General features: G+C 36.6%; 1 protein-coding gene across 1 annotated transcript in view; it reads left to right on the top strand.

The window, feature by feature from the left end:
• Window positions 1-26,647, top strand: part of LOC138698490 (uncharacterized) — a 713,766-nt gene that overhangs the window by 16,150 nt on the left and 670,969 nt on the right. Inside the window, exon 2 of the mRNA XM_069824457.1 lies at window positions 23,050-23,115. Within this exon, the coding sequence (XP_069680558.1) occupies window positions 23,050-23,115 (66 nt within the window). The remainder of the gene's footprint in view (window positions 1-23,049; window positions 23,116-26,647) is intronic.

Below are 26,647 nucleotides of genomic sequence, written 5' to 3'. Positions count from 1 at the left end.
TCTTAGCCCCAAATATTTTCCTAAGAATCTTATTCTCAAATACCCTTAATCTCTATTCCTCTCTCAAAGTGAGAGTCAAAGTTTCACAATCATACAGAACAACTGGTAATATAACTGTTTTATAAATTCTAACTTTCAGATTTTTTTTACAGCAGACTAGATGACCAAAGCTTCATAACCGAATAATAACAGGCATTTCCATATTTATTCTGCGTTTAATTTTCTCTCGAGCGTCATTTATTGCTACTGTTGCTCCAACATATTTGAATTTCTCCACCTCTTCGGAGGATAAATTTCCAATTTTTATATTTCCATTTCGTTCAAGATTCAGGTCACGAGACAAAATCTTATATTTTGTCTTTTCGGAATTTACTTCCAAACCTAACACTTTACTTGCTTCAAGTAAAATTTCCGTGTTTTCTTTAATCGTTTGTGGATTTTCTCCTAACATATTCACGTAATCCGCATAGACAAGCAGCTGATGTAACTCGTTCAATTACACAACCTCTCTGTTACCCTGAACTTTCCTAATGGCATATTCTAGAGCGAAGTTAAAAAGTAAAGGTGATAGTGTATCTCCTTGCTTTAGCCCGTAGTGAATTGGAAAAGCATCTGACAGAAATTGGCCTATACGGACTCTGTTGTGCATTTCACTGAGGTACATAAATAAGCAAATACGTAAGTAAATAATAAAATAAGTAATGAAATAAAATGAAATAAAAGTGTTTCTCCGTGGGTTATACAAATAGTGCACCACAGTGACTTTACGAACTCCATTTTAGTGCCTGTTTTACTTTATTTTTGCGCCTAAAATAATGAATATTGAAATGGAGAATAACGGTGGATGATGGAAACGGGAGAACCTCGAGAAAAATCCCTAAGAAACCTGGGCTTTGTCCACACAAAATAATGCGGTAATGAATATTGAAATGGAGACTAACGGTGGATGATGGAAACGGGAGGACATCAAGAAGAACCTTCAGAAACCTAGGCTTTGTCCACAGAAATAATGCGGTAATGCATATTGAAATGGAGACTAACGGTGGATGATGGAAACGGGAGAACCTCGAGAAAAACCCTCAGAAACCTGGGCTTTATCCACAGAAATAATGCGGTAATGAATATTGAAATGGGGACTAACGGTGGATGATGGAAACGGGAGAACCTCGAAAAAACCCTCAGAAACCTGGGCTTTGTCCACAGAAATAATGCGGTAATGAATATTGAAATGGAGACTAACGGTGCGTGATGGAAACGGAAGAACTTCGAGAAAAACCCCTCAGAAATCTGGGCTTTGTCCACAGAAATAATGCGGTAATGAATATTGAAATGGAGACTAACGGTGCGTGATGGAAACGAAAGAACTTCGAGAAAAACCCCTAAGAAACCTAGGCTTTGTCGACGGAAATAATGCGGTAATGAATATTGAAATGGAGATTAACGATGGATGATAGAAACGGAAGAACATAAAGAATAACCCTCAGAAGCCTGGCCTTTGTCCACAGAAATAATGCGGTAGTGAGTATTGAAATGGAGACTAACGGTGGATGATGCAAACGGAAGAACATAAAGAAAAACCCTCAGAAACCTGGGCTTTGTCCACAGAAATAATGCGGTAGTGAGTATTGAAATGGAGACTAACGGTGGATGATGGAAACGGAAGAACATAAAGAAAAACCCTCAGAAACCTGGGCTTTGTCCACAGAAATAATGCGGTATTGAAATGGAGACTAACGGTGGATGATGGAAACGGAAGAACATAAAGAAAAACCCTCAGAAACCTGGGCTTTGTCCACAGAAATAATGCGGTAATGAGTATTGAAATGGAGACTAACGGTGAATGATGGAAACGGAAGAACATAAAGAAAAACCCTCAGAAACCTGGGCTTTGTCCACAGAAATAATGCGGTATTGAAATGGAGACTAACGGTGGATGATGGAAACGGGAGAACCTCCTGAAAACCCCTAAAAAAAACCTGGGCTTTGTCCACAGAAATAGGACTCCGCCATCGCCTTTCTGTCAGCTGGATTATCAAGGCTTCTAAGCTCACAGTTAATACAGTGTCGTTAAATAACGATTAAGAAAGAAAGCATGGATTCCTTGGAGTTGGCGCCGAATCTGAGTGTTCGGGTATGACACAAGACAACCTTTGGCAAGTGCGGCTCTCTCCCGAATATTCCCTGCATGCACCTGTTGGGTAAGTTATAGTTCAAATTGACGCACGGCACGTTGTATGACTTGTGCTTGAAATTTAAGAGACAGTTTGACTCTGCTTTTCATATGTATAAAAATCTCAACACGCATTTTCCATTAATGTTGCGTTTATTATGGGACCTGTGTGAAATACATCAGCGTGATATACTGCGGCCGTTACTATTTAAAGCACTCCGAGAACAAAGAATTTTCTGTAATGTTCATCGTCGTGGAGGCGTTTAGCGCGATTTTATCGTACGAGTAATAAAAACTCTCTCGGCGGACTTGAGATTCGGTCTGTTTACCTGCGATCAATGCCAGCAATGTTGCCTAATAGAAAGGCTTTATTGCCATCTGTATGAAGATATTGCCGAACCGTTGAAACAGTCGAGAGATAGGGTGGGTACGCCATGAAATTTACGTAATTGTCGGACTACTGTGTACATATAATTCGTCTTTTTCTTTTTTTACTCGAGCAACTTAGCAACGGTCACAATTCATGTGTATTCACTAAAGTTTTTCCACCTCTAATTCCTTATTATACGCAGTATAATGAAAGTATGTCCCTTGTGTTTATTTCATACCATGAAAATAGTACTGTTTCTGTTAAAAACGTTGTCAATTCTACGTAAGTTCAGATGTTTATTTATCCTCGACCATGCCGAAATGTAGTAATTATACAGCTGGTAGCAGCCCTTTAATGGACCTCATCAAAGTATACCTATTCATTAAAGTTCAGGTTTTCCACCACTCAGAAAGCACCATTGTAGCAATATGAAAGCGCAAGTATCAATTATTCTCGTATATGCAATCGAAAGACAACTAGCGAAAAGTCACGGAGGCTGGAAATCCAATACTGTCTCAGAAGGTTATGTTCTGTTACTATAATAATTAGCGTTAATTGTAAGTAATATTCAAATAGGCTAAATTCAATTTGTCATCTCGTTTTTCAATGTCTAAATCAATTTCAATGTTATATCAAGATTAATGTTCACTTTACTCTCTAGATTATATCAAGGTCAGTGACATTATTGTTCTTCGGAAAAAGCAATACTTTCGCGTCTGCGCGCATCTCACAATTTACGAGATTTCACAATGTCATTTCGCTCCCCAGTCACATAAGAATAACATGAATATTTATGAATAATTTCAAGTTAGAAATATGGTCGAGCATAAAAATTCGTATGAAACTTGCCTATAATGGTAATTAAGACGCTCGTATGAAAATTATGAAACTCGCTTGCGCTCGTTTCATAAACATACTCGCGTCTTAATTACTACCATTATAGGCTCGTTGCATAAATTATTATTATTTATTTAAATCCACCACCAGCAGAAGCAGGCTTCCAATTACAGGTGGCTTACACAGATACATACACAAAATACATAATAAGAAAGAAAAAAACAAAACAAACAACACAATCGAAAGAAATAAAATACATAACGGTCATAGATGCTAGAATATAATATTGCAGTTAATATAGTGCCAAATGTCAATATAATAACGCAAAATTATTTAAAAACTAGAGTAAAAACATTATAATACACTTCTTCATTATTTAAATATCTATGGAAATGCAATTCTTTTTAATATTGTATGAAATTTTTCAACTGTTAAACTGATATCTAATTGAGAATCACAGTTTAAAGACAAGAGAGTTGTAAGTATTACACATAACAAACAATGGAGAGTTCTTGAAGAAAACAGTTCTAGGAATGGGAATAACAAAAGGTTGCCTATGACGTAATTCTGTTTTTTTTTTTTTTACATTGAACTGAAGGAATTTAAGAAAATCACAATTATTCAATATACCGTTAACAGTCTTATAGAGTAAAATTTGATTATTTATTAATCGTCGAGATGTTAAAGTTTCATAATTAAATTAAAAAAGTAACTGATTATATGAAATTTTCTTGTTATAAGACGACATGTGATGTTTTAAAAATATAAATAACGTAAAAATCTTTTCTGTATCCTTTCTATTTGCATCTGATGGGACTGGAACTGAGGTGAACATATTACAGACGCATACTCCAGCTTACTCCTAACTAGAGTTTTATATAGAGCATCAATAGTATTTATACTTTTATGCTCGACCATGCTGAAATGTAGTAATTCTACACCTGGTAGTAGCCCTTTAATGCACCTCATTAAAGTACACCTATTCATTACAAATCAGTTGTTCAGCCAATGAGAAATCACCATTGTACCATTATAAAACCGCAAGTATCGATTATTCTCGGATATGCAATCGAAAGACAATTAGCGAAAAGTCACGGAGGCTGGAAATGCAATACTGTCGCAGAAGGTTATGTTCTGTTACTATAATAATTAGCGTTAATTGTAAATAATATTCAAATAAATTCAATTTGTCATCTCGTTTTTCAATTCTAAATCAATTTCCAGGTTATATCAAGACTAATCTTCATGTTATTCTCTAGATTATATCGAGGTCAATGACATTCGTGCCTCGGAAAAAATCAATACTTTCGCGGTCTGCGCACATCTCACAATTCAGATCAGTTCCGCTCCTCACTTACATAACTATAACATGAATACTTACGAATAATTTCAATTTAGAAATATGGTCGAGCGTATAAAGTCGTATGAAACTGGCCTATAATGGTAATTAAGACGCTCGTATGAAAATTATGAAACTCGCTTGCGCTCGTTTCATAAACAAATATACTCGAGTCTTAATTACTACCATTATAGGCTCGTTGCATAATGTACTATTTAATTCTTTAGTATTTCTGATTATAAATCCTAATTTTCTCAATGCATCAATTACCACGTGATTTAAGTGCATTTTAAATCACGTGGTAATGTAAATGTTAACTGATTATTGTTCTTGTCATTGGTTCCACGATTCGCGTAGAGTGAAGACAGTGAAAACTCATACTCTGCCTTTTATTTCTCGTGTCCCAAATAACAGAAAAAAAGAAAGGTACAGAAACACATTTTTACCGCGGCAAGAGCATTATCTTTTTATATACTAGGAAACCTATGAAGCTGGACGTGTTATTGTACGAAAGGATTTAACTCACTGCGTTAATGTGGCTATAAGCGTTAGATAAATTCACTCTTCTTTCTTGTGAACTTGTTCGATGGAGTGCAAAATAGCCATGTTTGTTGCTCCTTGTATTTACCGCAGAAGTGACGTTGGTAAATAGACTCAATAAAATGAAATTAATTGTGTATTGTTGTGATATTTTAAAATATAGCTTCGGCATGACTATCCGCTTACCTAATGGAAAGGACTTTGTTTAAAACCGGTGTTTTATGTTCACATAATGTCAGTAATTTAACTCAGTATAGTGAAAGAAATAAAAAAAGGAAAGGGATAAAAGCAGCAAGCAGGGACCGGCATTAAGAGTAAATGAAAGAAATAACAAAAGAAAGAAAATAAAACGTACAGACAGTAAAACTATATTAACAAGACATATGAAAGGAAAAGATGGAAACAAACTAAAGAAAGAGGGTAGATCAAAATGGAATATAGGGAGAAATAATTTGAAACAAAATAATTATGTAAACAAAGCTTAAAGAACGAAGATGAGGTGAAATTAATGTGAGAAGTAAGATAAAAAGAAAGTTATGAAAGAAGATGGAAGCGAAGTAATACCAGACGGAAGATGGGAGGAAAGTAATACATGAAGGAAGATATTTTTAGTTGATATTTTACGACGCTTTTTCAGCTGTTATGGTTATATAGCGTGTGAATGAGATTAAGGTGATAATGCCAGCGAAATGAGTTCAGGGTCCAACGGCGAAAGTTACCCAGCATTTACTCTTAATGGGTTGAGGGTAAACCCCGGAAACAACCTCAACAAGGTAACTTGTCCCAACCAGGATTTGAACCCGGGCCCGCTCGTTGCTCGGTTAGGCATGCTAACTGTTACTCCACAGAACAGAAAGATAGAAAGAAAGTAATATGGGATGGAAGATGGAAGTAAAGTAATAGGAAGGAAGATGGAAGCAAAATAATACAAGATGGATGATGGAAGTAAAGTAAAATAAAAAGGAGGATGAAAGTAAAATAATACAAAAAGGAAGCTGGAAGCAAAGTAATGCAAGAAGGAAAATGGAGGCAAAATAAAGAAGAAGGAAAATGGGAGGATAATAATACAAGAAGGAAGATGGAAATAAAATAATACAAGAAGGAACATGAAAGTAAAGTAATACAAAAAAGAAGATGGAAATAAAGTAATACAAGAAGGAAGCAAAGTAATCTAAGAAGGAAGATGGAAGTAAAGTAATATAAGAAGGAATATGGAAACAAAAAATGCAAGAAGGAAGCTGGAGGCAAAGTAAACAAGAAGGAAAATGGTAGGAAAGTAATACAAGAAAGAAGATGGAAGTAAAATAATACAAAAAGGAAGAAGGAAGCAAAGTAATGCAAGGAGGAAGATGGGAGTAAAATAATACAAGAAGGAAGAAGGAAGAGAAGTAATGCAAGAAAGAAGATGAAAATAAAGTAATGCAAGAAGGAAGATGGAAGCAAAGTAAACAAGAAGGAAAATGGCAGAAAAGTAATGTGAGAAGAATGATGGAAATAAAGTAATAGAAGAAGAAAAATGGGAGAAAAGTAATACAATATGGATGATGAAAGAAAGTAATACAAAAAGGAAGATGGAAGTAAAATAATACAAGAAGGAAGATGAAAGCAAAAAATGCAAGAAGGAAGATGGAAGTAAAGTAATACAAGAAGGAAGATGGAAGTAAAGTAGCGTAATTCAAGAAGGAAGATAGAACCAAAGTGATGCGTGATGAAAGATGGAAGGAAAAGAATAGGCCTACAAGAAGATGGAAGCAGAATAATATAAAAAGGAAAATGGAAGTAAAGAATACAAGAAGGAAGATGGAAAGAAAGTAGTGCGAGGTGGAAAATGGAAGTAAGTTAGAACATCTGTTTCAGAAACCTTAGAAATTAACACTATTTGCTTTATGTAAACTGTAACATTTCTGTGTCTTTCCTCTTCATCTTTTCCTTATTTCAAAGGCTATTTTACGGGCATGGAATCTTATTTTTATGCCCTGTCATCTCGCATCTAATTACATAAAATTCCGGCTGTGTCAGAGATATGTCACTATATTTAGGCTAAATATTATTGCAAGCAGAGAAGGCGTGGTCTAGACGTTAGATAATGGACCTCTTGCCACTTGCTCCGAGGTTTCCCTAGGTCGTGGGTTCGAATCCCATTTGGACTGATTACTTAGGTTGTTTACTCCGAAATTTTCCCAAACTATAAAGCAAATGTCAGATATTTCCATGGCGAATGCACAGAATCATCTAGTGAAATTAGCATCTCACAATTACCATTTCTAATATCTCTCTAGATAAACATATAGTTGATACAGCATCGTTAAATAGCCAATGGGGAGGTTTCACATACTGTATACAGGGTGTTTAAAAAATACAGGGCGTAATTTCAGGTATGTATTTCCCACATGTAGACAATCAAAATAGTTCATTACAACATGTGTCCGGAAATGCTTCATTTCCGAGTTATGGCCTTCACAACATTGAAATTCATCGGAACGTTTTTCTTTCCGCAGGTCGTTGTCATTACAGAAGATGTTCAAAATGTTCACCTCCTGCTTGAATACAGACCTCACATCGATGTGTCATTGACCTGCGAACACGATCCCAAACTCAAGGAGTATTGCGTATGTCCTCAGAACATGCCACAATTCGATTCCGAAGGGATTCCAAATCAGGCACCGGAGACGAATAAACCAGTGATTTTAAATGGCCCCACAAGTGGAAATCGAGAGGGTTCAGATCAGGTGAGCGTGGAGGCCAAGCAATTGGGCCACCTCTACCTATACATCGATCAGGAAACCTTCGATCCAAGTACCGGCGAGCCTTACGACTGAAGTGTGCAGGAGCGCCATCATGCAAGAAGTGAATGTGTTGACGATTGATCAGTGGAGTGTCTTCTAAAACATGCGGTATGGTGTTTTCCAGGAAGTTTGTGTACGCCTGCCCCGTAAGTCTGTTTACAAGTACATGAGGTCCAACTAATCGATCACCAATCATACCGGCCCACATGTTGAGGGAGAACCGCATCTGGTGATGAGATGGAACAGTTGCACGTGGGTTTTCATACGCCCATACATGCTGATTGTGGAAATTTGTTATGCCATCTCGTGTGAACTGTGCTTCATCTGTAAATAATACTAAGGCAGGAAAGTTCGGATTTACACCACACTGCTGCAAGAACCACTGACAGAACCTAACTCGTGCAGGGTAATCTGCTGGTGATAGGGCCTGTACACATTGCAAATGATAAGGATACAATTGATACTCTTTCAACAGTCTCCAGACAGTCGTATGAGGAACATTGACTTGCAACGCTATCCTTAGTGTGCTGATAGGAGTCATGTTCACAGCCTCCAGAATCTCCTCCTGTACTTCTGGAGTTGTAGATCTTGGCCGTCCCCTTCCCAAACCAGGAGAGTTAAATTTTCCATACTCGCACAGACGGTAATGGAGACGTACGAATGTCTTCCGATCTGGACATTGTCGCTGTGGGTACCTCTCCTGGTACAAACGACGAGCCAGCGCAGCACTGCCGTCCGCCTTACCGTACATGAAGTGTATCTCTGCCAGCTCTTGATTTGAATACATGTCGCACAGTCTAAAGCCTACACTACACTGAATGTAACCTTCGCCTGTCAGAGTGCCCTCTTAATGTCTCCATTGACGGCAACTACCTGCGGAAAGAAAAACGTTCCGGTGAATTTCAATGTTGTGAAGGCCATAACTCGGAATTAAAGCATTTCCGGACACATGTTGTAATGAACTATTTTGATTGTCTACATGTGGAAAATACATACCTGAAATTATGCCCCGTATTTTTGAAACACCCTATATAATAACTTGCAAGTTTGGCTAATCGTAGACTGGGAGAACTTGCAGTGTTTCTGCAAATCGGGATTACATCAGCAGAGTGTGAATGTTAAGTCTGGTGAAATGGAGCGGTTTTAACTGAGACAGTTCGTGATGGAATCCGACGGAGAGCTTTTTGTGCTGACAGAGTCGAATCTAATACCGCACAGTTACACCTAAGTGGGAATTAAAGAGAGAAAACAGGACCCTTCAGCGAAAGACGGAAAGCCGGTGTTCCTCTTGCGGGGATTAATGTATATCTAGTCTACCGTCCTTTGTTTGCATGACAGTGTGTGCTTTATCTCTAATGGGTAATTTTATAAGGTTCCCGCTCAACACTCCTTCACTGTCACTACTTTATTACTTGGGCAAGGTCAGTGACGGAGTGTCTGCGGAGGAATTTCAGTAAACGTTACGTGACTCAGTTCATTGACTAAGGTAACACTGCTGAAAAGAAAAATAAACAAATTGTGAGATAGCATTACATGTTTATTTTCTGGCGAGTGTATGTAAATGCGTTTATTTGCGTTAGTATTGTTGGTATTACTGTTCCAGATGCTGGTGAAACGAAAGCTGTATCCTAGTACTAGGTACAGTGCAAACAACTATGGGATCAGGCATAACTACAGAGACAAGAAGATGAATTGCAATATAATACGTATAAATTAAACCGAACGTGTAAACCAATGGTTTCCAAAGTGGGGGTCGTGTATAGATCTGAGAGGGTCGCGACACTATTTACAAAATAAAACAAAAAACACCTTATTAACTACTTCCCTTATTATCCCGAGTTAACTCGGATTGCTAGCATGTGTCAAATTTATTAACCCGAGTTAACTCGTTTGAATCCCATTGTCTATTTCGTAGTGATTTTTTAAGTATGTAAGAAAATTAGTGACGTACAGTGATTCTGCAATATTAAATGACCTCTTTACGAAAATAAAAAAATGACACTTTTTTCACAAAATTGGTAAAATATATAGTAAGGGAAGAGGTTAATATATACCCCTGCTTCCAGCTAGTGTGTTGTGTAGAATTGCTGAGGGTAACCTGTGTTCTACAGAGTGTTTCATAACCCCTATTACAAAACATCTAGGGGTTGTAGTGGGGACTAAGTAGATAAAGGTTTGATTAGGAACCCATGTCCGGAAATGTATCGTTTCGATGTAAAATAAATTTGAAGATCGAATCGATTTCACATCTCCCACTTAACTAGGAACAACGAGCTCTTGCCAGTGTGCACTACAAGAATGGTTCCACGTACCGCCTAACGGGTCCCAGGTACTTGACCTTCCTGCAAGAGGTATTGGTAGAGTTATGTGAATATTTGCCATTGGCACTACGTCAGCAAATGTGGTTCCAACATGGTGGCGCACCTGCGCACTTTTCACTTGCCGTCCGTGAACATTTTCACCAAACATTCGGGGAAAGGTGGTGGATAGGTCGATGTAGTCCAACTCCTTGGCCACCTCGGTCGCCAGGTTTAACTCTCGACTTTTTCCTTTGGGACCACATCAAGAACCTTGTTTATGAGACTTCTATAGAGTCAGAGGAAGATCTTCATTGTCTCTAGAGAAGTGGGAGATGTGAAATCGATTCGATATTGAAACTTATTTTGCATCGAAGCGATACATTTCCGGACATGGGTTCCCAATCAAAACTGTGTCTACTTAGTCCCCTCTAAAACCCCTAGAAGTTTGTAATAGGAATTATGAAACACTCTGTATATTGTTTGACTTTTCTATTTAGTTCGTTTATTGCTAATTTTTTTCTTACGTCTTCATTTATTTGTTGTCTCGGTTAGCAATCTATAGCTTCCCACTACTCTTAGAAATTTCACTTCTAGAAACTATAGGCCTACCTATTTTCTGTGCCCTATCTGAAATTTCTGATTAATCCAGGCCTCTAATCCATTTATAAGATTTGGATTGTCACAATTTTATATACTTTGATTCAGATGTTTTTTTTTTTTTTATTACGTAAAGTTCTTCTTAGTGTGTCACAGATGGGTTGGAATGTGACCGTTTTTTTCTTTGATATCATGGTGTGACATAAAGCTTAAAGTAGCCGAAGTATTTAAATTCTGAAAGTTGTTCTATGAGTTTGCTATTAATGGTAATGGAAGCTCTACTATAGCCTAATCTGTGCCACCAAAAGCCTTGACTTTAGTTTTAGTGTTCACGTGAATTGTGATGATATTATTTTTATGTTCGACCATGCCGAAATGTAGTAATTATACACCTGGTAGCAGGCGTTTAATGGACCTCATTAAAGTACACCTATTCATTACAGTTCAGGTGTTCCGCCAATCAGAAAGCACCATTGTAGCAATATGAAAGCGCAAGTATCGATTATTCTCGGATATGCAATCGAAAGACAACTAGCGAAACGTCACGGAGGCTGGAAATCCAATACTGTCGCAGAAGGTTATGTTCTGTTACTATAATAATTAGCGTTAATTGTAAATAATATTCAAATAAATTCAATTTGTCATCTCGTTTTTAAATGTCTAAATCAATTTCAAGGTTATATCAAGGTTAATCTTTATTTTACTCTCTATATTATATCAAGGTCAATGACATTTGTTTCTATGAAAAAATCAATACTTTCGCGTCTGCGTACATCTCACAATTTACGAGATATTGCACAATGTCAGTTCCTCTCCCCAGTCAGATAAGATTAACATGAATACTTATGAATAATTTCAAGTTAGAAATATGGTCGAGCATAAAAAGTCGTATGAAAGTTGCCTATAATGGTAATTAAGACGCAAGTATATTTATGAAACGAGCGCAAACGAGTTTCATAATTTTCATACGAGCGTCTTAATTACTACCATTATAGGCTCGTTGCATAATGTACTATTAATTTATGTGCTGGGATTTGTAAGTTATCTTTAGAATTTGCCAAGCATAAGGTGATGGTTAGCGAGGATAGTTTGTAATGGGTATTGATTATTTATTTCTACCTTCTATTGTTCTCTTAGAGAATATTGTCCATATTGCATGTATCTAAGTTCATGAGCGTGGAAACCACCAAAACCACGATTAGATTGGCTGATCCCAGGATATCAATCCTGATTCTATGGAGTGCGAGTCCTGTGTTTCACCACTAAACCTTCTCGGTCGAATATTATTTTCTTGTTAATTAATAAACAAAAGTTGAAATTCAGTAGTAACAAAGGCAACAGAAATACAAACCAGCTCTAACTTAGGGACATAAAGTGTTAGTAACATGATATAATGACAATTGACAGCTTCTCTGAACCATTTGATTCACTTGCTGAAGCCAGGATTACGAGTCGCAAGGAAGCCGTATTTACGACCTCAAATACAGAGTCATCTGCAGACTCAGCGGCACATTGTCGCAGGTTCTCTGAAACCTATTACTGGGGGGGGGGGGAACTGTTTTTCTCTAATGCTTATCCCCTTTCTGCATTCAAATTGTTAGTGAAGGATTGGGGCACGGGAAATAAATGGAGGGACATTAATGACGTCATATTTTAAGGGTGTTGTAAATCTTCGATCTTGGGAAATTCGTTCAGTGACTACATAATTTTTAACTGTTTTTTTTTTCTTTCTGTGTTAAGTCACTGAATAACGGGACAGTAATTTGTGGCCTTGGATTCTTAGACTGTCTTAAACTGAAGTCTTGGAATGTGTATCCTCAGAACTGAAGTATTAATCGTAGTCTTATTTTTATACAGGGTGATTCAAGAAGAGTAATAAATATATTACAGAGTAGTAGTATGGACTATTCTGAGTAGAAAGGCTCATATAAATACGAAGGTCATTTCATAAATAATGCACAAATTGCAGTAGCGGACGGTGGGTTTGAAAGTAGAGGCCAAGACGTGACCGATGAGAATATAGAAATATAAGGCCTGTGACGTACTTTATTACCAAGCGCAGAAATTGTAGGTTTTAAGAAACTAAAATTAGGTTTTCCAATTTATGTTTTAGGATTTTAAAGCTTATGTTTAGGAATTTATATTATGTTACGGGGAAAAAAAATTAAAATCAACAACAGAGGCCAATTGTTAATACATTACAACGGCTTGGTAAAGATTGCCTCTCTTTAGGATATTTTAAATGCTAACCTACGATTTAGGTTTTTTAGATCATATTGAATTTAAGAATGTTACTCTTTGCTACATAAAACGAATAAGAAAAGCAATATTTCGAGAGTAACGAAATAGCAACAAACTAAGAATCCGGGACTTGCTTATTACTATTACATAGTCTAATTTTACAGCAAATTAACTTGACGATCCTCTTTCTTCTCAAACCGATCAATTAGGTCACAACATAATGAACAACTGCTACTAGAAGAAGCTAGAGACAAATCTGCATTTGTTTCTAAACTCTCGATATATTTAAAATACTGTATAAATAAATATATCTCGTAACACAAAAGAAAAAAAATAACAGGAACACTCGCAAACAAGAGAAAAATCTAACAACATAAAAGAAATCTTTTACGCAAGGAGAGAAAACTAACAACACGTGACTTAAATTTCTAAAACCAAGAACAGAGAAAGAGAGAGAGAGCTTCCCAATACAGCCGAAACAGTTGTCAGCGGTGGGTAGGACGTCTCCAAATTCGGCTCCCCTCGCGCTTTCTAGTCAAGTTTAAACACTCCGCTAACTAGCTATCTTATTGGTTGAACTGCTGTTGTCATGGTTACCAGGGAGTAGAGTGATGTAGGCGACTCCTCTCTCCCGCTGTCGAATAGACACAGCAGACTGCTATATGTCGACTATACAGGTTACAGCGCTATCTATTATTTTCCAATACGAATTATATGTACTGTCAGCAGTATAGCTTGCGGGCATCACCAGCTGGATGTGGTCGACTTTACGTAACTTACATCTTAGTCGTAGTGAATAGTAAAATTAATATAAAAGGAAAAATGTTCGTCATTTGCTATGACTTGTCTGTGATCTTAATTCAGCTGGAATTGTGTTCTGGTAAAATATTAGGGGAGGCACGGCCTCCTTTGCCTCCCCTGAAAATCCACCGCTGACAAATTGGCAGTACTACAGATTGAATGACGCAACGACAGTGAAAATTACGTCAGTTGCAGTTGAAAGCTTGATGAAGAAGCACGTGTTTTGTTTCATCTATAGCGTACTCTGTGTTTAAATAACGCGAGCTAGAAATTGAGCCTGCACGTATCTCGGGTTCTATTACTGCTGAAGATCAAATATCGTACATTAAGATCGAAACTTTTCGTGGCAAAAGCCCCACAGAAATCCACAGTGCTTGAAGTGAAGTTTGTGGTGAGTTCACAGTGGACCGTAGCACAGCTTCTCGTTGGACTCATCGTTTTCGTGGTGGTCGTATGAGCATAGACGATGTTCCATGACCAGGAAGACCAAAAAGTCAATAGATGAACGAAGTGTGAAACTTGTGGGAGATGCTCTTGAAGGAGATCGTCATGCGACATGTGGGGAACTTTACAAAGGTACGGGAATTCCACCGACGTCAGTATTCCGTATTGTGACAAACGATTTACATAAGAGAAAAAAATATGCGCGATGGGTCCCTCACTGGTTGAGTGCTGAACAAAAGCAGAAACTCCTGAACATTGCAACCTTGCTGTGATAAAGATTCGACGTTGAAGGTCAAGCGTTGTTGCGTCGAATTGTCACTATTGATGAAACTTGGGTTAGAGACGTTGAGCCGGAGTTGAAATTACAGTCCAACGAGTGGAGAGGTTCAGCTTCCCCACCTTATTTACAAATAGCTTTTAAGGAACCCGGAGGTTCATTACCGCCCTCACATAAGCCCGCCATCGGTTCCTTTCCTGTGCAACATTAGTCCAGTCTCTATCATCGTATCCCACCTCCCTCAAATCCATTTTAATATTATCCTCCCATCTAAGTCTCGGCCTCCCCAAAGGTCTTTTTCCCTCCGGTCTCCCAATTAACACTCTATATGCATTTTTGGATTCGCCCGTACGTGCTGCATGCCCTGCCCATCTCGGACATCTGGATTTAATGTTCCTAATTATGTCAGGCGAAGAATACAATGCGTGCAGTTCTGTGTTGTGTAACTTTCTCCATTCTCCTGTAACTTCATCCCTCTTAGCCCCAAATATTTTCCTAGGAACCTTATTCTCAAACACTCTTAATCTCTGTTCCTCTCTCAAAGTGAGAATCCAAGTTTCACAACCATACAGAATAACTGGTATTATAACTGTTTTATAAATTCTAACTTTCAGACTTTTTGACAGCAGACTAGATGACAAAAGCTTCTCAACCGAATAATAACAGGCATTTCCCATATTTATTCTGTGTTTAATTTCCTGCCGAGTGTCATTTCTATTAGTTACTGTTGCTTCAAGATATTTGAATTTTTCCACCTCTTCGATAGATAAATCTCCAATTTTTATATTTCCATTTCGTAGAATATTCTGGTTACGAAACATAAGCATATACTTCGTCTTTTCGGGGTTTATTTCCAAACCTATCGCTTTACTCGCTTCAAGTAAAATTTCCATGTTTTCCCTAATCGTTTGTGAATTTTCTCCTAACATATTCACGTCATCCGCATAGACAAGAAGCTGATGTAACCCGTTCAATTCCAAACCCTCTGTGTTATCCTGAACGTTCCCCACCATCAACAAAATTTCGACGACCTCAATCAAAGGTGAAGCAAATTATTATATTTGCTTATGATTATCAAGAAATCATCATGAGAGATAGAGTCCCATATAGAACATGTGTCACAGCAATGCATTATCATAACTTCATGCAACATCTGCGCAAAAAAATGCACAGTTGCTCGAGACTGGGTCACTGATCCTTCATGACAATGTTCGCCCGCACATCGAGAATGTTGTAACCCAAAAGCTGCGCAAATACGAATGGGAAGTTTTATCTCACGTTCCCTACAGTCCGGACATGAGTCCACTAGACTTAGACTTGTTCCCAAAGTTGAAAGAACCAGTGCGTTGACGTCGTTTTGCTTCTCTGAAAATGAACAGAAGTGGAGGATTGAATGGAATATTAAAGCTTCCCGAACGTTAGAATTCAGTTATTGAGAAACAGGGAGACTGTATTGAACGATTGTAAAGAGATACTGTAAAAAAAAATAATAAACGTGTAAGTAAAAAACATTTTGTCCGTTATTTTTATGAAATGACCTTCGTATGTGTCCAATTCTCAATGGGTGTGGAGTTACAGCTGTTTTACAGTATTTGTGTGTTGGTAATGAGTCCAACGTATAGGTTCCGATTTCTTTGCCTTGTCTTACGCTCGACATTTAGCTCCGAAAGTTGAATAAGTCTACATCTGAGACGCGAAACAAATAAAGGCTGGTTCACAATAAACCGGGAACGGAAACGAGAACGAGAACGGAAATAATGTTAAAATAAATGTGTTTAAATGTAAGCATTCATAACAGTTAATTGCGAATGCTCACATTTAAATACATTTATTTTAACAATATTTCCGTTCTCGTTCTTGTTGTCGTTTCTGTTCTAGGTTTATTGTGAACCAGCCTTAACCCAAGATTGTGTGTCGTTGCGTCTGAGTTAGAAATTTAGATACAAGGCTTACAGCAGCATAGAGTTAGTACTAGAGAGCATTAGGTAATGAAAAATGTTAAACGTATCTGCTGCGTGCATTGTACGCGGTCCCAGTTGCCTCGTATTTTGTTCACAGTATCTCGCAAATGACAAACTCCCGTATTAACCTATTATCCGTATTAATGTGTGGGTATGTTCTTGCTATCAGGCAGTGCGTGTGTCCACTGCCGTGGAAAATGAGATTTTATCCCATTACCGATCTCCAATAGTCGGCCACGATAAGTAAGTAACGGGATTGTTGTAACATTGAATATAATTTCATTTAGATAATAGGTCTTTGTTGATAATATATGGAATTAGCTAGTCGAAATGTTTGGATTATATGCAACTCGTGGCACAGCAATATTTTGTGAACACATTTCGGTAGGTAGATCTTTTGGCAAGCTGTTCTCAATTTAATTATCATATATCCAGCAATATGCGGTACCGTAACTTAAGGGAGGAGGTACTTTTTTCTAATTACTTATTCAGATATCCAGCAATTTACGACACTGTAACTTCAGGGAAGAGGTACTTTTTTCCAATTAGTCTACTTTGATATCCACGCAATTTACGACACCGTAACTTGAGGGAGGAGGCACTTTTTTCAAATTACTTTATCAGATAGCCAGCAATTTACGACACTGTAACTTCAAGGAAGAGGTACTTCCTTCCATTTAGTCTACTTAGATATTCAGCAATTTACGACACCGTAACTTGAGGGAGGAGGCACTTTTTTCAATTACTTAATCAGATATCGAGCAATTTACGGTATCGTAACTTGAGGGAAGAGATACTTTTTCCAATTACTTAATTAGGTATCCAGCAATTTACGGTACCGTAACTTGAGGGAGGAGGAACTTTTTTTCTAATTACTTAATCAGATATCCAGCAATTTACGACACCATAACTTGAGGGAGGAGGTACTTTTTTCCAATTACTTAATCAGAATCCATCAATTCAAGACACCGTAACTTGAGGGAGGAGGTACTTTTTTCAATTACTTAATCAGATAGCCAGCAATTTACGGTACCGTAACATGAAGGAGGAGGTACTTTTTCCAATTACTTACTTAATGAGATATCCAACAATTTACGGTACCGTAACTTGAGGGAGGAGGTACTTTTTCCAATTACTTAATGAGATATCCAGCAATTTACGGTACCGTAACTTGAGGGAGGAGGTACTTTTTTCCAATTACTTACTTAATGAGATATCCAGCAATTTACGGTACCGTAACTTGAGGGAGGAGGTACTTTTTCCAATTACTTAATGAGATATCCAGCAATTTACGGTACCGTAACTTGAGGGAGGAGGTACTTTTTCAGTTACTTAATCTGAATAATTTGTGAAGCTAAAACATTTTCAATAAATAATTAAAACTTCGTAGTGGTCCTCAGAAAAAGGAATTCTCTGTCCAATACAAGAGAAGCATTTTCGTCAACATTTAGATTGGCTTCTCTTTTCTTGGTCAAGTGTTTCACGACTGGATAAAAAGGAAGTGTGAAGATGCACGTGGAGGCATCATGCACCACTTCCTCTGCCTCTTCATTGTCTGCAAATCTACCTCCTCGAGACGACCTTCGAGGCCCGAAAGGATGAAAGAAACGTGTTAAGAGTTGCGAAGATGTGCTCTACAAAGTATCTTGCAGTACGATGTATAAGGGCTACATGTAATTTATTTTCGGTAATATCCCTACACTTTAAATTTAACTAACAGTTCGGACAAGGTTGTTGTCCATTATTACTCATAATTTACATTAAAATATTTGCAGTAAGGGATATTGATATATAGTTAGCCTTGAACTTTAGTTATGTACAAAAGCGAAGGCAGTTACCATGGAAAAGAGTATGTTGTTTGATAAATAGTTACTCCATGTTTGGTGATGAAAAGGTTCAGCCGATTATACAGAGTGTTAAAAAAACTATCCAATATTTTAGGAAGTGATAATATGCATCAAAACAAGAAAATAATGTCTAATATACATGGGTCCTACAACACATACTTTCTGAGATCTGAACACTTGTTCATAGTAGGTTCTCAATGTGACGTCCATTCATGGCAATACATTCTTCTGCCCTTCGGCGTAAGGAATCACGTACTCTTTGAAATTTGTTTTAATACGTTAATAAGAAAGTCCTGATAACGATCCCCAGTTAATCTATGTGGTAGCACGTATGGCCCTATCTTTTCTCTCGATCTTCAATTTGTTTTCTTGATAATATTGTTACTGTTATTATAATGGTTGTTGATAATAATAGGCCTATAATTATGATATCTATCACCCCTATTAATCTATCGTCAAGAACGCCTGGTCATAAGTTGATTGAGAATCGGTGCTGATGCCTTGTTTCTTCAACTGCACGGGGATTTTCATCAGCCTATTCATGCTGATTACGAAAATTCACAACACCATCTCTGCTGAACCCCGCTCATATCCGCAACCAGACTTTTGTTTTCTGTACTCCTTGCGACGTATCAGTATTCCATGCCAGGGATGTCAATTACGGTATGATTATCTGGTAGTCTGCTGTATTGTAGGGCAGAGAAATGCATTGCCATGAATGGACGTCACATTGAGCACCTCCTATGAACAAGAGTTCAGATCTCAAAGTGTGTGTTGTAGGACCCATGTTTATTATACATTATTTTCTTGTTTTGATGCATGCTATCACTTCCTAAAATATTGGATACTTATTTTTAACACTCTGTAGGCCTGTATTGTAAATAATAAAAGAAATTATGTGAGGTAAAAATTTATGATTGAAAGATAGGACCAACCACCCCACACAACACAAACAAGCTGCATTCCGAACAATGGTACACAGACTACTCAACATACCAATGAACCAACAGATTACAACGAAGAACTAAACACAATCAAATACATAGCACAAGAAAACGGATACAACCCCAACATAATAGACAACATAATACATAAGACAAAACATAACCACAAAAAACAGAAGAATACAACACAAACACAAGAACACAAAAAATACATCACGAAAACAAAAACACACATAAAATTGCAACCTCATTCAAGAAATTAAATTACAACATCGCATACAGAACAAATAACACTCTACAAAAACATCTCAACACACAAACAACTCAAACAAGCAAATACAGCCACACAGACGTATACAAACTCAAATGTAACACCTGCAACAACTTCTACATAGGACAGACAGGCAGATCATTTCAAACACGTTACAAAGAACACATCACAGGCATAACAAAATTACAAAACACCTCCACATATACGGAACACATCACAAATGCCAACCACATCTAGAGAGACATCAACACAGACATGGAAATACTGCACATCCAACCAAAAAGCCAGAAACTCAACACACTAGAACAATATGAAATATACAGACACATGAAAACACACCCCAACGATATTCTCAACACACAACTCAATTTCAAAACACACACACTCTTTGACTCTACACTACGAACGCACCCTCACAGGAAACAACAAGAGGCACCAAGACCAACAACGACCAGTTCTGAAAATGACCCATAAATAGGTCGAAACATGTAAACAAGGTAGGCTACGTTAAAATTTAACACAAGAAAGTCTTATCATACATATTCCGAAAAGATAGGAGTTTTCGAGTGTGTAGAGTTAAAAGTGATTATGTTGAGTAAATACAAACTTGTTTTGAGATGCAGTAATTTTTTCCATGTTAGGTTAAGAACTTACCAATACCGCCTCTATTTCAAATAGGTATGCATTCGAGACATATGTTATTACTTGCACGTTGCAGTTAATTATATCAGTAAGCAAACTTGTAGCACTGCCCTTTGATTACACTTCATGCGCTGATCGTCAACTACCACTTGTAATAGTCATGAGGCAAACGTTAATTATTCTCAGTAAGGCATATAAATCTTGTTCTCTGGGCTGTGTGCATTCTTTCCTATGACAAAAATAAATATAATTGAAGTTAATAGACTGACGGGATACTGTGTGTGTTTGGGTGGAATGTTAAACAGGTTTCATTATGTGGCAATAAAACACTTACGCATAGTCAGTCCTCTTAGTTCATTGCTAGACCTTTTTACGCCTTAATAGACAATCAATCAGTTGTGGCAGGTGCCACTGATAGAAACATTGTGCAGAAATGTGTACTTACTGCTAACCACGATGATTAATAAGGCAAACTCGTCGGTTTCCATGGAGACTAGACTGTCATTTAATCCCTCGATGTGCAGCAAGATTCTTCTTAGTCATTAGACCATATCCTGAGGAAGATCAATCAAGTTCACACTATCTTGTTTTCTTCTTTAAGTGGTTGGCAGCATATGGTTCGCGGAACGCACCACGCCTTCAAAGCAATAATTTTTCTACGATCAATGGGGCCCAATTGTAGCTATGGATTTTCAATTGAAGAAACGTAAGATTCTATGGAATTTGTAACTGATAGATGACTGTAAGGGAAAATTGTGAGGATTACTTCCACTTCTGCTCCATTATCACATATGTGTGAAAATTGCGATAGAAAATCTGAGAAAGTACTAGACTTCAGGTATCGATTAAATTCCAGCAGAATTAGTATAAGAGAGTGGAAGCGCATTATCTAGCGAAATTTATAGAAGAATAGTTAAAATATGAGATTTCAATTATTTTATTATTTTCTCCAAACATCTGAAAATAGAACTAATTAAGGGGTTAGGTATAGCTTACAGGAGTACAATTTTTTTTAAATATTCAACATTACTTTTCTCCATTACTGTAACTTGTACAGTAATGAAAATTTGTATATTTAAAACACTGTAATTCTGCTATTTGAAAAAAATATATATTTTTGTGATTTAAAAAACATTATTTATATACTTTTTTCAAATTTCAAAATGGTGGCAGTTCACCATGCAGTGAACTCATAATCTTGTTAACTTTTTCATTCTCATAACTCATAAACTTGTTAACTTTTTCATATTCTCTCTCTTTTATTTTATTGCTGAAACTCACGTTTACAATATCATGCTCTTTCAACTACATTCCTTAATAAATAATAATATTTTTATTTTGTGTTAGAAGAAAATACTGATATTTGACAATTTTTTAATGAATTTATTTTTTATCAGACAATCTATCAAAGGCAGAGAAATGATTTTGCATCACATTGTAGATATGACATGTATAAATACACACACAAAATTTCATCATAGATCGTTAGATAGTTTTTTACTTATGTGGGAAACGCTTCATCACTGCACAGTGAACTGAATTTTGTAAAAACAAAATGTAAATCATTTTTTTTAAATCGTAAAAATATTTTTTTCATATATCAGAAGGACAGTGTTTTACACGTACTAATTTTCATTATTGTACAAGATACAGTAATTGAGGAAAGAAATGTTAAATATTTCCAAAATTCTACTGCTGTAAGCTGTATCTAAACCGTTAAAAGTATAAAAGGACCAAAAGCAATCACAAGGTTTTATTTTTTATTTTCCTATGAAAATTAATCATTTTCAAACATAAACAAACTCTCCACTCTTATTTATAACTCTTGGATGTTTTACTTTCTTAACTATGGCAGAAGCTTTCTCCATAGATACATCTTTCTTCTTTGACCAGATCCATGAACTCCCACTGTAGCCAACATAGGAAACAATACCACGATTGAAATTATCAGTTAACAAAGTTTAACTGTGCTGTTTATGGCAACATGTAGATTTTTATTTTAAAATGCTATAGGCCTATACCCGTGTCTCCTGGAATTTGTTGAGTATTTTAATATATAGCCTTTTTATGAAAAATATATTTTTTTTTTTTACATACAAGACCAGTTGATATGGAATGACCCAATAATAATGATAATAATGGTCGTAGCATGAACATTTTTTTCTGTTCCCACTCTGTTATTTTTTAATTAATCCCGCAGTGCTTTTTTGGCCGACCCGAATAGCAGTAAGTGCATTTAACAATAACAGTAGAATATTTTTAGATGTTCTATTACATGACCGTGCTCCTAAGGAGGATATAAGGAGTAAATGAGGCGTAATCCTTTAAGGGTTTAGCGGTATCTCTTTGGTTCCGTCTTTTCAAAGCTGTTCGCTAACAGTCTTCAACATAAATCGGACAGTAATCCTGTGTAATCTTAAAGTAGTAGTCTAGATGTGTTACACGAAAAAGATTTAATGCTCTGTAAATAAGCGGTGTGACTGATTTCAGTTCGGAAGCAGTGTGCTTGCATTCTGAGGAGAGAGCAGCTTTCCATATATAATGAGGCACTGAGTTTACATGAAAATGGATGAGTGTGATTGTCAATAAATTTATGAAGTGATGTTGCCAGAACCTGTTGTTATGTTGCACCTCGGCAATTGGCCCAGCGTTGTAATAACGTTGTTTTTCCTCTGTTGACAGGAAAGAGGGATGCCGGTGCCGCATCCAACAATCCACGGCCCGAGCGCCTACATTCCAGTGGAGGAGGTAAGAAATTTCACGATTAAGTACTTGTTATTTCGGCTTACCAGGAGCAAGGAACATGTACTGTATAACTTATCATTTAATAGTACATTATGCAACGAGCCTATAATGGTAGTAATTAAGACGCGAGAATGTTTGTTTATGAAACGAGCGCAAGCGAGTTTCATAATTTTCATACGAGCGTCTTAATTACCATTATAGGCAAGTTTCATACGACTTTTTATGCTCGACCATATTTCTAACTTGAAATTATTCATAAGTATTCATGTTATGGTTATCTAAGTGAAGAGCGGAACTGACCTCCTAATTGTGAGATGTGCGCAGACACGAAAGTATTGATTTTTTCGAGGGACGAATGTCATTGACCTTGATATAACCTAGAGAATAACATGAACATTAATATTGATATAACCTGGAAATTGATTTAGAATTGAAAAACGAGATGACAAATTGAATTTATTTGAATATTATTTACAATTAACGCTAATTATTATAGTAACAGAACATAATCTTCTGCGACAGTATTGGATTTCCAGCCTCCGTGACGTTTCGCTAATTGTCTTTCGATTGCATATCCGAGAATACTCGATACTTGCGCTTTTATAATGGTACAATGGTGATTTCTCATTGGCTGAACAACTGAACTATAATGAATAGGTGTACTTTAATGAGGTGCATTAAAGGGCTACTACCAGGTGTATAATTACTACATCTCGGCATGGTCGAGCGTAAATTAATTTTTTTTTCTATCATACACTAATTATATGTGACGTAACTGTGTCTTAATAACATACATTGAATTACTGCTATTCATTATGTTATTCCAACTAAGCATATGCGATATTGATTAATAACATACGCGCAACAACCCGCAAGCCTTGAAAGCATCAATCCAAAATAGCAGGCGCAAGTTTTGAAAGTGACATTGATTTCGAAATAAACATTAAACCAACTTCAAACATTACACTGAGAGTCATTACCCAGATAAATTTCACAAACTGCACAATCAACAACATGCATTTAAAATAAAATAAATTATTTTTTTTTGTTTACAGTTCAATTTTGCATCATAATGTGCAGTCTTAAAGAGTTTAAAAGAGTGACGTGATTAGTAACAATTGTTATGATAAGAGCGTAAGAAAAATGTAATTTTGTGTTTAAAACAAATTGAAAAAATGTCCTGTACGAAGTAACTATGGAATTAACAACACATTTTCAGCGTCAGAATACTAGCCAATTAAAGAAATGATACTTCTGAATAGTTCATTCTCTATTTGTAACATTTTTTTACCCTTAAAACTAAAATAAAAAGGTATTTTGTAGACAACTTTAAATTATTGTAACTATGAAAATATTGAGAATGGGATATATATATAATTTGTATAACATTTCTGCTCAAAATGTATTCGGAAATTTGCTCCGTAAGTAGCGGTAACTCATCGTGAATCATTCTGTAGAACGTCACATCTTGTGTAATTATACAGAATGAACCGTAATTAATGTCATTAATTTCAGGAGGTTATTCCTTGAGATATTTCAAACAAAAATGCTTAATACAACTTTGCTCATTTTTGCTTTCTTTTCGAGATAAAAATTGTTTTATATGAAACATTTCATAGCGTGTTTTGGGAAAGCCTTTAATTATTTAATCCCCAGTATGCTCAGTAAATTTAAGAGAGCAGTGTATTATGACAATAAATATTTGAAAGAACTTTAGTTTTGTCCTTTAAATGTGCAGACATTTGATTCGAACAAATGAAGGGTTCAGAACCATAGTGGGCCAAGCGCCATTTACTAAAACCGTAGAAAACAAGGGTTAAAATGAAGTTATTACCATAATTCAATGGAAATATAGCAAGTAATGTAAAGTATACACATTAAAACTAAATGATATGTCAATCTTCATTAAACTATGGTATTCACTTAACTTTAACCCTTGGTTTCTCTGTTTTTAATAAATGGCGCTTGGCCCACTATAGCTCTGAACCTTTCAAATGTAACCTTTCGTCAAGGGAGATGTACTGCCTGATAATAGATGTACGCATCAGCCAAAACCTCAATCAAAGGTGTCAGAGTTCATTTGCTTTGCTTGCTTACTTATTTACTTACTGGATTTTAAGGAACCCGAAGGTTCATTGCCGCCCTCACATAAGCCCGCCATAGGTCCCTATCCCGAGTAAGATTAATCCAGTCTCCATCATCATATCCTACCTCCCTCAAATCCATTTCAATATTATCCTCTCATCTACGTCTCGGCCTCCCCAAAGGTCTTTTTCCCTCTGACCTCCCAACTAACACTCTATATGCATTTCTGGATTCGCCCATACGTGCTACATGTCCTGCCCATCTCAAACATCTGGATTTAATGTACATAATTATGTCAGGAGAAGAATACAATACGTGCAGTTCTGCGTTGTGTAACTTTCTCCATTCTCCTGTAACTTCATCCCTTTTAGCCCCAAATATTTTCCTAAGTACCTTATTCTCAAACACCCTTAACCTCTGTTCCTTTCTCAAAGTAAGAGTCCAAGTTTCACAACCATAAAGAACAACCGTTAATATAACTGTTTTAAAAATTCTAACTTTCAGTTTTTTTGACAGCAGACTGGATGATAAAAGCTTCTCAACCGAATAATAACAGGCATTTCCCATATTTATTGTGTGTTTAATTTCCTCCCGAGTATCATTTAAATTTGTTACTGTTGCTTCCAGATATTATTTTTCCACTTCTTCAAAGGATAAATGTCCAATTTTTATATTTCCATTTCGTACAATATTCTGATCACGAGACATAATCATATACTTTGTCTTTTCGGGATTTACTTCCAAACCTATTTATTTACTTGCTTCAAGTAAATCATTTGCTTTGCTAATGCCAAAAATTCTTTCACTTTTACTTTTCCAATTTTGCTACGACAAACTTTACTGTTTTAATTTTCTCGCGGCTCATCGGTTGAAAATGGCTGATTTACACATTCGCTGAACAATTACAAGCGTCGTTCTAGACGGCGTCCGCGTCGGCGTGCGGGGCCTTGACTGAAATGCCCCGTGTTACACAGCCTTGTGCCACAATAGTTTGTGGATCATGCCAAAATATCGCCATTCTAAATCCACACTAACAGCTCGCAATGAAATTAATCTCCGACGCTGCGGGATGCCGCATCAGTAAAGCGGTGCGGTTATTTCTATTCTGCGCCATTAAAAATAATTGAGACTTGAGCAGCGTTTAATCTCAGTTTCATAGTTACGCTTCATGAGAGACTGGTCATCTTGTATAAAAATATATACAAACCGCGTTCAGCTCTGCGGAATACAGAGCAGGTAAACAACTCGAACGTATAAGAGTGTGCTCCTTATTTTGAGGTGTAAGCCAGTTGAGATTTTGTTGGGGTAGATCCCTGAATATTGCATTTGTCGGCAGAAAGGTATTTATGAGAACGTAGCAAGATTATTGGACAGAATATTTAATAAAATGATACTTTATTAATTGCTGCGTAAACGAAAGATTTTTCAATATATACAGGACCTTCGAAAA

The sequence above is a fragment of the Periplaneta americana genome, chromosome 4 (genome assembly GCF_040183065.1).
Source record: "Periplaneta americana isolate PAMFEO1 chromosome 4, P.americana_PAMFEO1_priV1, whole genome shotgun sequence".
Taxonomy (NCBI): Eukaryota; Metazoa; Arthropoda; class Insecta; order Blattodea; family Blattidae; genus Periplaneta; species Periplaneta americana.
Note: the sequence above shows the minus strand (reverse complement) of the source record. Positions and strands in the feature narration are given on the sequence as shown.